The 14,094-nt window shown below is 43.4% G+C and overlaps 1 protein-coding gene across 1 annotated transcript in view; it reads left to right on the forward strand.

Annotated features, from left to right (window-relative positions):
• Positions 1–14,094, forward strand: part of SORCS3 (sortilin related VPS10 domain containing receptor 3) — a 621,661-nt gene that overhangs the window by 187,920 nt on the left and 419,647 nt on the right. Inside the window, exon 2 of the mRNA XM_007964048.3 lies at positions 11,056–11,123. Coding sequence (XP_007962239.3) covers positions 11,056–11,123 — 68 coding nt within the window. The remainder of the gene's footprint in view (positions 1–11,055; positions 11,124–14,094) is intronic.

The following is a 14,094-nucleotide window of genomic DNA, read 5'->3' on the forward strand; positions in this document are numbered from 1 at the left end:
AAAGGAGTTTATGAGCTGGTTTAAGGCATTTGGCTCAGGGCCAGGACCCCTTTCTTTCAGTGTTTTGGGCAACAACCTAGATACCATTGTCAGTTCATGTTCAAGAGACCAGTGTGGGTTCAAGCTTGCTGGGGAAAACCTGCAGCTGGCTGGGTCACAGAACAGTCAAGCACTCTGATTTTTCACTCAGAACACAGAAAGCAGCAGGTGATGGGGGGTGGAATGGGGAATCCTGCATTCTCACTCATCTCTGTGCACACACATTCTGAGCTTTCTCTCATCTCTGTGCATGCGCATATAAAGCATGCAAGGAGAAATATGCATAATTGCTGTTATATTCATTTCTGTTACTAGTCCTGAGGCATAATTGATAGGCCATGTCTTTTTTAGCTACCCATTTTGTGTTTCCTTTGCCCTTAGCAAATACCTCAGAGGGTTAAGGATTTCCACCTCATAGTGTGATAGAATAATTCAAACCATCATTTCTGAAGCATCTTAGTCCTTAATAGTTCTGCCTTTACCACTGTGGTCTTCTGTTAACTTGTACTTCAGGACTTGAAAACAATAGGAGCACTTGAAATTAATAAGAGGCATAATAATAATAATAGGTTTCAGACATCATTCTCTTTGTCCTCATTATAGAACATCATCTCTGTTTCTCCTTGACAATAGGGACAAATCATCCCAGCTGGTAAGTAACCCCTTCATTACCTGTTTGTTCAGTGGTAGCATGAGAAGCTCAAAACAGATGGATATTCCTTTCAGCTTCCAGTTCAATAGAACAGGTGTGGCTGGACATGGTGACTCACGCCTGTAATCCCAGCAATTTGGGAGGCCAAGGTGGGCAGACTACCTGCGGTTAGGAGTTAGAGACCAGCTGGCCAACATGGTGAAACCCTGTCTCTACTAAAAATACAAAAATTAGCCAAGCATGGTGACACGTGCCTGTAATTCCAGCTACCCAGTAGGCTGAGGCAGGAGAATCACTTGAACCCAGGAGGCAGAGGTTGCAGTGAGCCAAGATTGCACCATTGCACTCCAGCCTGGGCGACAAGAATGAAACTCCATCTCAAGTAAATAAATAAACAAACAAACAAACAAACAGGTGTTTTGCCTCTTGGTGACAGTTCCCTCCTTGGGAAGCAATACTTCTAACAGAGCCCCAAGTTGTGGGGATATGAATTAAATATTCTGTGGTGTCTTCCTGGATGTGATAAGGAGAGACATCTGTCCCACTTTCTGTTGTTGATGTTCAGACCTTGGTATTTGGACCATATTTTGGTGGAACCCACATCCTGGAGGATAAGCACCACAGCCTCACATGGGTGTCAGTTCCCAGATGGTGCAGTCATTGAGTTTTCACAAGTCCACTCAACCATTGTATCAGTCCAGGTGCTCTGGGTGATCACGTTTGTGGTAAGACCAGTGAATTCCATGAACAGGTCCATGACTGTATTTCATTTGCTGTGAAATGAGTTCCTTTGTTAGAAGTAATGTATGGGACACCATGACAGTGAATAATGCAATCTGAAATTGAAATATTTGATTCTAGCATAATCACTACAGGCAGGGAAAGCAATTCCAGTGAGAAGAAATTGCCCTCTCTGAGATGAGACGGATGCTGTGCAATCAACCTGCCACCATACACGATGTTGAGACTCAGCATTGGTTTCTTATGTTGGTAGATTGGGAACTCAGCAGTGATTATTTCCACATCAGCCTTGGTGGGGGAGATTCCATGGTGAGCCTAGGGAAAGCCTCTATCTCTCCCACAATGGCCACTCCATACAGAGCAAACTCAGGGGTAATTGGGGAAAGAGGCTCAGTGATCTCAACAGAAGACACCATCCTGTCCATCTGATGCTTGAAAGTCTCTGTAGTAATCACCATGTGGTGAGCATTCACATAGGACACAAATATCCCCTGTGCCAATTTTGAGAAGTCCAAACAGACTGGTTTTTCTGCCTCATTTCACTGATCTCTAAATGCTGACATGCCCCAGCTGTCAATCCTCATAGCTTTAGTCGATCCACACTTGGTCTCTTAGTGACTGAACCTAGCCTCATGTCTTACAAGTCCATCCAATCACTGACAACTCCCAAATTGATATTTCTAGCCTAAACTCTTCTTCTCTGAACTCCAGACTCGTTTATCCAGCTCACTGTTTGACTTCTCCATTTGAATGTCTCTTAGGTATTTCAAAATTAATGTCTAAATCTCAACTTTTAATCTTTCCTCCAGACCTCCTTCTCTCATGGTCCTCATCTCATGAGACAGCAATTCCATGCTTCCAGTCACTTAGGTTCAAATGCTGAGGGTCATCCTTGACTATTCTCTTTTGTTCACACCTTGTATCTAATTTGTCAGCAAATTTCCTTGGCTCTATCTTTAAAATATATTTAGATCCTGCCCCTCTTCCCCTGTCTCCCCAGTCCACTGCTGTTACTCTGGTCCAGTCCACACCGCATTTCCCTTGGATGATTACATCACAGTAGGCTCCTCATCCACTCTCATCCCCTAACTGCCTTTCTAAACACAGTAACCGGAGTGATCCTGTTGAAACCTAAGTTCTCCATGTAAATCCTCTCCTGATTTCCCATCTCACTCGGAGTAAGAACCAAGGTTCTTACAGCGCTTCTCAAGGCCCGGTGAGGTCTCAGCGTCCCAATATCTCCCTCCCCTCCCCTCCAACTTCATTAACTTCTTGTTGTTCCTTGGATACGATGGGCACACTCCTGCCTTTGGATCTTTGCATCTGCTGCTGCTTCTGCCGTCATGTTTATTACCAAGAGAACCATGTGACTTAATCCTTCACCTCATTTAGGATTTTAAGTGTCAGTTTCACATAGAGGCCTTTTCTGAGCTCCTTATTTACTTCTGCAACCTTCATTCCCCACCTGCCACCCCCCAGCCCACGCTGGAACCCCCCTGCATGTTTGCACTTTTTAATGTATTTCTCTTATTCTTATTTCCTGCTTATTTTTTCCCCATAGCACTCACTGCCATTTGACTATTGCATTGGTTACCTATTTATTTGTTTTCTTTTTTTTCCTCTGCTAGGATATAAACTTAGTGAGGGCAAATAAGCTGATTTGTTTTCTTTTTCTGCTGATTCAGCACTTGGCAAAAAGGAAGCATGCTATACATATTAGTTTGGTGAATGAATGGAAAAATTATGAGGACTGAAATTGGTCAATGCAGGACACCCCAACACATTTCAGGAGACTCAGTGTTTGCTTGCTATGGGCAGGATGAGAAAGGAATCATGCTGAGCCACGGAGTTGGTAATACTCCCTTAAATAAAACAGAGAAAGGGGTTAACAGTTTTGGAAAATTTCTTGCATCAGACACTGACGAAGTTGATATCTCTTGTACTATTAATAATTCCTTGTCTTCCCAACTAGATTGTAAACTCATGGTGTGCAGTGGGCACTGTTTATCTTATTCTGCACACCCAGTTGGTACCCAGACATTCTCATACTGTGGGTCAGTTGAGTTCTGGATTATAGATGATTAATTTCTACTCCCTGCAGGGGAGGCTCCTTTAGGTGGGAGGAAGATGCCAAGACTCACAAGACCATGCTGAGACTTAAAACACACTCCTGCAGGCTGTCCCCGAAGTGTATGTTTTAGCAACTTTCTTATGTTACCATTGTCTACCACTCCTGGTAAAGAAAGTCAATGAGTCCTATTCCACTTGGCTGAAAGTAAAGAATTATCAGGTTCAGGCAGGAGTGAGGTCATACGAGTGAGAGGACCTAGAGGTGGATGTGCAGAGAGCCCCATGGATTTAAAGGCACCAAGATTTTAGGAAGGTTTAATGAACTAAAGTAATTTTCCTTCAGAGTAAAATTTTGCAGGCATTAAAGGTCCTCACTTCACTGAATGTGCTCACGGGCCAGAGCGTCCTAGTGATTTATGAATTTGCAGATTACGCATTATCCTTTCAGAGGACAGGAATCCCCTGGGGCTTTCTGCCTGCCTTCCAAAGCTGAGTGGAGGTGCCAGGTGAGGACACTGGCTCTGATTTGCAGCCTCCTGTATTGCAGTTAGGGTCTAGAATGGATGGACATTTTTTAGAAGGAGCTCAGCAACTCTAGAATCTGAAACCCTTCCACCAAATGTGAGTAACTAGAAGCCCTTGTCTCCTGAAGAATAATTGTCACACTTATAACTCATGTTTGCACAGTACAGCTTATAAAGCAAGCTGGCGTCCCTTATTTGATTTGAATCAGTAACCCTGTGAGCGTGGCAGGGAAAGTGTACCATTACCCCATTTTAGTAAAACACAGCCAATTCCGAAAACATACATGAGTTGTTCGGGCACATACAGGGGTGTGTGTCAAGGCTGGGTCTTGAGTTCAACCCTCTGGTTTCAGGTGCTGCGTTTTCTCCAAGTGACCTTGCAAGCTCCATCCAGGAGGCAAAGGGCTGGATCCAATGAGGTGAATGAATTTAGACCTGGAGATATTTAGGATTCCTGGGTGGAATAGGGACTGAAACTTCAGAGTGTGGGCACTTCCTCTCACATAGAAAATGGGATGTGTAGAGTCGCACCAAATATCACTCTCCCCAACCCTGTCAGGGATTTGGACTTGTTAGTTCAAATACAGATAATCTTGGAAGGCAGCAGGTTAAGGAGGGCTACACATTTCAAGACTACAGCAACCATTAAAAAAAATCACTTTACTACCAAGATTCCTGTACTGTGCTTGGCATTGGGCAGGAATAGGTGAATGGAGAAGAAGTGAGGAATAAAGGCATTAGTTGCAGTGTTGTGTGTGTTTGAAGCTGGCTTGAGCATTTGAGGACAGCAGAAGATATGAGGTGCTTGGGGACAAGAAAATTGGAAGTGGATACTCAACAAAGACAACACCAACTGATTTCGTAAGAGGTCAGCTATGTCCCTTATTGTCGCCTTATTTATGGTGGCCCCTTATGATAATATAGTCTCCTATTGTCACCACCCTCTTCACTCTTGTAGAGCTTTTAATCAAATCATTACTGACCACACCAAGTGCAATTCCAGTCTCCTTCTTGCACCCTTCCCTTGTCCTTTGTGCCTTGTTTCCCACCTTGGCACAGCCTTGCTGTGTCTCTGAGTGGATCCTGCGTATATCATGGTGCACTCAACACAGCCTATACTGCTCCATCTCTAAACTGCTTTTCTCATAACTAGAATGCTTCCTCTACCCCCTGCTCTTTTCTATTTGCCCCTGTCCAATTTATAAAGAAAGAAAAAGAAATAAAGCAGACAAGCTCCATTTCAGTATATAGAAATTCTTACCATGCTTTAAGACCCAGCTCATGTAACCCCTCCTTCATGAAGACTTTGTTAATCACATTTTCTGGACTTAATTGCTTCCTCTTCTCAAATCTTATAGCGCATTATCCATACCTCTCTACATTTATCATCTCATCCCTTCTTTTACTGCCATATATTTATAATTCATCCAAAGGACCTTGTATAGTGCCTGCCATGTGTCAGCCGTTGTGCTTGGTGGTGGGAATGCAGAGCTAAATGAGACCTGATTTCTGACCTCAAGGAGGTCACAGTCTAACAGGGAAGACAGACATACAGAGAAATCATATTATCCCAGTATGACAGAAGTTATAAGAGATGTATGAACAGTGTTATTTCAAATAAGATGTCAGATGCCAATTTAAAATAGTTATATGTACTTCCATAAATGTAATTTTCCAGCTATACACACATACACACATAGAGACAGACTTCTTTGCTATTCTCTCTGTGTGTATGTGTGCATATAGCTTGTAAGAAGAGAGAAGTGCTATTACTCATGAATTATTCCAATTTATTTTCATTTCTCCTGCTGTCTAAAATCCCCCCAGGATTATAGCCAGTTAGGTCAAAAAGGTACTTATTTGACAAAGCTTATTTGGTAAACCTGGGTCTCTCAACAATTTGCCTAGTTCTTTTCTCATTACACATCTCTGTTTCCTATTTCTCTCTCCAAGAACAAAGAAAACAAAAGTTATCTTTACCCCTGGGCCTTGAGCTCTAGATCTCTCTCCCTGATTTGCAGAGTTTAGCAGTTGTCTTTCTAGTTCACATAAGAGGTACTCAGTAAATATTTGTGGAATTCATAAATGAATGATAAACTCCTTGAGGGCAAGGGTGCATTTTTCTCTTGTCTGCATTCCTGTTCATTGCTTTGCACAGAAGCCCACATAAACACTTACTGAGTGGAGGAGCATCATGTGAGAGCAGAACAAGCATGGTTGAGTAAGACAGGCATGGGCAGAAATGCTGGCTCTGTCTCTTGTTGGTTGTTTGCTGTGGGAGCAATTTGCTTAACCCTTGGGCCTCTGTTTCTTTATCCATAAAATGGGAGATATTGTATAATACCTGCTCTGTTTCAAAGGTTTTGTGCGAGGATTGAGAATTGCCCAGTGTAGTACTTAGCACATAGTAGGAGTGCAATTAATGTTAGCTCCTGCTTTTTCTTCCTTGAGTTTGAGTCCTATTCTCATTCTGGGGCCATCAGCTGGAGGAGATTCAAGTCAGGTTTTGCTGTAGATCTGGAACTACCCCCTCCACCATCCTGCCTGCCATATTCACCCACTTTGTTTCCGGAGCCACACACTCATCTCTTCCTGGTCTGAGTACTTGCCCAACAGCCCCGGGCTTGTTAGGTGGGTTTATTGCATCTATTTTCCATGTTCTTCCCTGGAAATTCACTCCTCCCCAGTGGCCTTTGGAAGGCTGTGAGTGATGGGAGAGGTCAGGGGTGGGCAGGCTTTCTCTTGCTCTTGGTTTTGTTTGCTTGGCATAGAATGTCTTAAGCCTGAAGGTTACATTATCATCTCTTCGTGGCTCTATTAATGTCCTTCTGTGCTGGACTCCAGGGGAAAAGGAGTTTCCATCCTATAATTCTCAGTGTTTTGACTTTTCCTCTGGGGAATGCTGGTGTGACCTCGCTGAGGTATCCTCCTCATATGTGTCCTGCTTTATTTGTAAGGTTGAATTCAATGTAAACGAAGTGGTGTTGTGCTAGATTAGGATCTCACAATGGTGGAGTGGGTAGTGTCACTGTAGCATAGAGGTGGGAAAGGAACCATGATGTGATGGAGCCTTTCTGGAAATGTGGTCCTCTGGCTGCCACAGAAGAGTTTTGAATCCTACTCAGGGTCCCTCGAGTCAGACTTGCTGGGGGTGGGCCATGGAATCAGCATTGAACAGGCTCCCCAGTGGCTCTTAGGCTCCGGCTTATTCATGGAATGGGAAGAGCACTACCTTGGGGGCACTTGGTCAAGGTGAGACATTGCTGAGGCTTGACCTTGAGTCATGTTCCCCTTTCTGGGGCTCCATTTTTTCATCTATAAAATGAGAGCAATAGACTGGCTTAATAGCATCTCCTGCTGAAGTCTGTGATTTACCAACACAATATCAATATCTTTCATTTACTCAGAAGCGATTATTTTATAAGAACTTTCAATATGCTGAGCTTGTGAAGGAGACAGAAGTACCAAACACAATCCCTACCTTAAGTTGTTTAGGCTTTAGTTGAGAAGGGCACTCACGTAACATTCAGAAGCTATCAAGATAGTGTTTGTGATAAATTGCATGACTCCATTTTAAGCAAAATAGGACTTCACAGGAGAGAACATTTTTGAAGTCTGGGATAATCCTGGGAGGCCACCTGAAAGGGATGGGCTTTGGACTGTTTCTCCAACATCAGGTAGGCAATTACAGGGGATAATGAAAGGATGGGGCACAGGCAGCGATATAACAATAGAACATGAAAGAAAGCAGAGATGTGAGGATGTGTTTGTCTTACTTGAGGTACCTTGAAAAACTTAGATTGTTTAAAACAGAGGACAGGTTTTTGCAAACTGAAAAAAATGATTGGAAGAGTATGCATGGGCCAGACTGTGGAGTCTAAGTGTGCCAGTCTAAGGAGTATGGATTTTACCCATTGACAGAGCAAGTCAGTAAAGTTTTCTGATCAAGAAAGTGCACGAATTAAGAGGTAAAATTGAAACTATCTACTATGAAGACAGAAGTAATATTCATAGAAGTGTGGAAGGATATGTCAGTCTGGATTCTCCAAGAAGCAGACATGAAGATGAAATGAGATATCTGAGAAACTTATTAGGAAAAATGCCCGTGAGAGAAAATGGGAAAGGAGCGAGAGCAGATTGGGACAACTGCTGGGCTGAGATGGAGATCTGACCCCCCAGTGAAGGAGATGGGTAAGGAAGGCAGGCAGGCAGGTAGGCTGGCTGGCAGAATCTCAGACTGTAGTGAGGTTCTGTGGAAAGTTTAGCAAGGCTGTTAGGGGATCTTAGCATCAATGTTACCCATCAGAGGAGTCCTGTCACCCAGGAATGTGTCTGCCTAATATTCCTGTTGCTTGTAACCATTGGCCAGGAGCAGCTTTTGTGGGGTGTGGGCTTGGCAAGAGGTAGCAATGGATTTTGGAGCACAACAGCTGGAGTGCTTAGTCAATTATGCTTCCTGCAGGTGGAGATCTGAGAGGCATGTTCTCATGGCAGCTACTGAGGGGAAGGAGGAACTAAGGAGAGTCTGGTAATATTCTCTTGGGTGGTTTATCTACAGAACGCCTGCGTCTTTGCTCATGATGCTTCCTCCGTGTAGAAACACTTCAGCACTCCCTTTAGCCAGTTAGTTTCTATTCTTTCTAGGTATTAGTTTGGGTTTCACCTTTAGGAATCCTTCCCTGACTTCTTTATCTAGTTTCTGTATTTGGTGCCTCAACAGTCCCTAGTTTTCTCTGCATTCACCACCACATCTATCACTCTGTATAGGAATTGCGTGCTCATTTCTTAGGTTTCTCCCCTGCTAGATTAGACTGTGAGCTTCTAGAGGGAAGAATCTGGATCTTTTATTTCTGTATCCCCCACATATAGCCCAGTGGCCAGAATATCATAGCTATTCAACAGAGGAAGAAAGGAAATGATGGAAGGAGGGAGGGAAAAAGCAGGGTGGTCCAAGCTTTGAGTAAGGAGAAAGGTTTTCCAGATCTAGTGGTTAGAAGCTCTGCTAATTAAGTGAAACTCACCCTCAGCATCTCTTTCTTCATTCTACATGGATTTTGCACTTTTTAGAGCCATGTCCCCTGGAGGCTTGATGTTGGGGAAAAAATGAAATGGTCTGACTTGCTCCTGCGGAGCCTGAGTCAGGTGGTGATTCTGATTCATTCCTAGTAGATCGGTTTTGAGCTTTTTTACTTTTTCCAGAATTTGGCATGGCCTGCACATAGGCTTCCATGCTTTTACACAGTGACTTTAAGAAAGACTTGGTATATGAAATAAGGTCAAATCAAGAGCAGAAGAACTTTGGGGGGGGTGTGTGTGTGTATGTGTGTACCCTATACACTGATTCAGCAAACAGAAATTATCTGGCAACTTGCTAGACATTTGGTGAAGCTATGGATAAGCATATTTCCTTGTTAGTCTCTGACTTTAATAAATGAGGAAACTAGTTATGAATGGGAGGGGCAAAGACCTCTAAGTGACTGTAGAGAACAATTCTTTGCATGGGTTCCTCACTTCTTGCTGTTGTGCTGTGGTAATAAGACAGGTAGCCTGGTAGAGTCTACTGTTCTACAAATAGCCATTCCACTGGTGTGTGCTATTAATACATACTCTTTGATTTGTACTGTGGTAATAGGACAGGTAGCTTGGTAAATTCCACTATTCTACAAATAGCCATGCCATTGATGATGTTTCTTGCCAACCTTCCATTCCTCACCGCAGAGAAATTGAATGTCCCAGTCACCTTTGGCACATAATGGATCATATCCCTTGCCTTAAATTTTTTTTTTTTTTTTAGTTTATATAGAAGAAATGGAAATGGGGCTGATTGACCCCATGGAGTGCTGGATGAGAATAAATCTCGAAGTGAGCATTTTGTTGTTAGTTAAGTGCCATAAAAATGTTCAATATAATGGCTGATTATTTTTCTTTAATCTTAAATGGATACCTAGAATGGGAAAGTCCCATCTCGATAGCAGAAATTCATTATCTTGGAAAGAATTTAATGGTTACTGTGAAAATGAACTGGAGGAAGTTAAATTGTGGAATGGGAAGGAGCTGAAAAAAGTGAAATTAGTTGTACATTAAATTTAGATAAACACAATTATGTGTAACTGGATGATCACGCGTGCAGGCAGGCAATGTGTATTATGCACCTGCATTTTGATTAAAATCGATTCAGGTGCACGCACTTAGCATCCTTTTAGATGTGGAGCTGTGCCTAAGCCACTGCCCAGATGCATGAGAGGCAGGTAGGGCAACATCTGATGGCCAAGTCCTCAGCTGGAGAAAGGGTATGGGAACAGACTTGTCAGTCCAAACTTGGGTAAGAAAACCACCAACTGGATTACAGGCAGCCTCAGTTGTCTGATACGTCCAGCTTCCTTTTGGGTTACTTAACATCAACTGATGTCAAGAAGGTGGTCGTGGAGTCCAGTGGGGTTCAATGATCTGCTTACTGTGATACGTGGTCAATGGCAGATGGTATCAGGGGATGTTGGGGAAGTAGGCCTGCCTGCATTCAGGTATTTATGCCTGCCAAGGCCCTATTGATGGAAACACAAAATCTCTTTGAACCCCTTTTATAGACAGAATCAGGCCTACTTCCCTTTTACCCTTTTAGGTCCAATTCTGTGAATCAGAGTCATCTCTGGATCAAAAGCAAGCCTATCATCTGATCTCTGGGTGGCCTTGGTGGTGAACGAAGCCAGCTGGCCTGTGTCTGACCTTGAAGGAGGACAGATGTGGAGAAACAACTGTCAATAGCCAATTGATTCCTGTTGGCATGTTTTATTTCAAATGCAAAGCACTGTCAGGATTAAAATAAATGCTACCAGTTACAGGGATGCATTAAATTAATAACTTTTTTTCCCCTTGCTTGATCCTATAATACCCCGCAACTCAATGGATAAATACTAAGCCCTCCTCTGGGTGGTAGGAGATGCATTGTATGTTGTTACACAAACTAAAGTAAGCTTCCTTTTTTCCCTCCCTTTGTTCCTCTCCTCTGCCCTTATCCCCAACCCCTTGCAGGTCATACTTATCCTGACGAAGCTATATGACTTCAACCTGGGCAGCGTGACTGAGAGTTCACTTTGGAGGTAAGCGGATTAGAGATTCGTAAGGAGCCACCCTGGCTTGGCTCACGTAAGAAACGCAAGCGAAGCAGTTGGGAAGTGTGGACTGGAAGGAGCAGAAGATAGTCCTCTTCCTGGAAGCTCATGCTAATGCTCCAGGTGGAACCAACGGCCCCCACCTGTGAATTCCTTTCCTCCTCTGCTTATCTCTTTTGGAATCTGTTGCACATATATCCTGGCCCTCTCATTGCTTCTATGCTTTTGGAGTGTCTCATTCTACTTGAAGAAGGTGGGGCCTGGCTAGAGAGATCAGATAAACATGCACGAGTAGAGCTTCTTGATTAGGAAGCCTGCTGTAGGAGGGCTTCTTGTCCTGGATGTGAGTCTTGGCCAAAGGACTGTCTCCAGCCCTTTGCATCTGTAAGATGCTGTGGTTCTTGAGAAGGCAGTACCATGGGGACAGATACACATGGGAAGAGGTACAGATACAAGTTCGCCTGATGATGTTCTGATCCCCAGGCACTTTTGCCTTCAGGGGTCCCTTGCCCCATAAAATAGTATTGAAAGGTCTGTTTTACCCCTGCATTGGTATAAAGACAGCTACATTAATATCATGTATTAAAACACTTGTTTCAGCCCAGTTTATTCTTTTGATTTTAAAATAAAATACTTTTGGGGCCTCTAAAACTGCTATACCTCTTGTGCCTAGTGGATAAGCTAGCCCTGTTAGCAATGCTTGTGCACACAGGACAAGGGAGAAGAGGGATATGGGTGAGTGAAGTCAGAGAGAACCTTAATAAAGCCATGAAACTGGGAGTTTCTCAGGACAGGGAATGCTCATGTGTTACACACACTTACGTGTATACCTTATCACGTACATACGCACACCCATACGACCACACTGACATGCAGTCACACGGGTCGACAGTGGGTTTCATCAGCCACTGGGACTTGACGCTTCACCCTCTCTGCTAGGTCCATGAGACTTGAGGTGTTGTTCGTTTTCTCCCATTTACCTTGCGATACGTCAATACTGGGCAGGAAGGTGTCACAAAAAGCCATGCATCTGGCTGCATCATCATCCGTGAGTCCTGCCCTGAGGGTTTCCTGGGGTTTTGGAGCAGAGGAGACTGGGGTATGAAATGCTTCTTCATCTGACCTGTTTGTTTGCAGAGAACTAGGCAGCTTCTCTCCAGGGAAGAGGGAGTAGTCACAGCATCTATTAAATATTTAGGGGTTAATTGCTCATATCGACTGAGGCCTGCCTCCATTTTCACAGGACGTCTAAAACCTAATTTTGCTGCTCAGTGAAAATTGGCAGAGGTATAAGTAACCAGCGTGCCTCTAACAAATGAAAGCATGACTATTTCCACTCACACGGTACTTTCCAGGGAATTAGAGCCTCAGAAACCGCCCTTCAAGCCCAAGCATAGTGATGCTGTGTGATACTTTAAGCCTCATTCCTGTGGTGTCTGCTTGGTCAAATCATGAAACATGCCAGAAAATTTTATCTTTACATTGAAGGACAGCTATGCCTGCTACCCTATGTTGCAGAAAAGGTTTGACTATTTCTAGGAGCAGGCCAGGCAAGTATAGGAACCTAGGCCAGTTGCTTAATGCTAGAGACCTTCAAGTTATGAAGGATGTTTCTCACAATTGCAGGAGCCAGTGTATTCATCAGCATGTACCAAGAGACAGTGTATAGCTTGGTGTCTGTACGGGTACCCTGGTGTTTCATTGCCAGGGTTGAAGTCCCAGTTTGTCCACCACCAAGCTGTGTAATTTTGGGCATTTTACGTAATCTCTCTCTATTAGTTCCCCAGGGCTGCCATAATAATTACTACAAACTGAGTGGCTTAAAGCAACAGAAATGTCTTCTCTCACAGTTCTGGAGTCCAGAAGTCTGAAATCAAAGTGTCATCGGGGCCATGTTCCTTCTGGAGGATCTAGGGTCCTCCTGGGTAAACCAGGATGACCTCATCTTGAAATCCTTAATGACATCTGCAAAGACTTTTTTTTTCAAATAAGTTTCATTATAGATTCTGGGAGTTAGGATGGGGACATATCTTTTAAGGGAGTTTATCATTCAATCCACTTCACTAAGTCTGTTTCCCTGCATATAAATTGGCACAGAACATGTCTTTGCTCTAGCCTCATTTTTCTTGCTATTCCTCCAACATACCACCATGCTTTTCCCGAGAGCCTTTACACTGAGATTTTTCCTCTGCCTAGTGCTCCCAGGCAACAGAGCAGACACCTCACTTCCTTCCCGTCTGTGGTCACAGGTCACCTAATCATGAGGTCCCTCCCCAGGATTCCACATTCCATTACTTGGCTACATGTTTTTCTTGATCCTTATCACCAGCTGGCATGCTAAATGTTGACTTGTTGCTTTGTTATTGTCTTCCCACACCCACTCACATCTAAGCTTGTCGAGAGAGGGAATTTTTTTCACTTTAATTCAGTGCTGTATTCTCAGCATTTAGAAGATTATTTGGCACACAAGAGGTGCTTAATAAATGCTTACTTAGTGAGTAAAATAATGAATGGGTTGTTTTAAGGATTAAGTGAAACAAATATAAAAACATTTAGTCCAGTAACTCACACATAGGAAGTGCTTACTTAATTGTAATTATTAAAGATTGTCATAGCCCTGTGGTTGGATAGAGTTTTCATTCCGTTGTTGACTTTGTTTTTAAGGATCCCTTGCTGCAGAGGTGCATGTGAGGGAAATTATAAGACACCAAGGGAGTGTAGTCTGTGTTCTCTAGGAATTAGCAGAGATCTTTGAGGTTGAAGGTCGGGGGTTAGGGAGGGGAGAAAAGTGATTTAGAATGTTGTCCTTTGTGCTAGTTGGGAGGAATTGAAATACCAATTTCTATCTAGTCAAAGATATTATTTTATAGAAAAGATTATTCAAGCTGGGTGTCGGCACAAAGGGAGGGATGCAGTTTGGCAAGTGGGGACATGTCCCTACCACAGGGCAAAGTCCAAG

The sequence above is a fragment of the Chlorocebus sabaeus genome, chromosome 9 (genome assembly GCF_047675955.1).
Source record: "Chlorocebus sabaeus isolate Y175 chromosome 9, mChlSab1.0.hap1, whole genome shotgun sequence".
NCBI classification, from domain to species: Eukaryota; Metazoa; Chordata; class Mammalia; order Primates; family Cercopithecidae; genus Chlorocebus; species Chlorocebus sabaeus.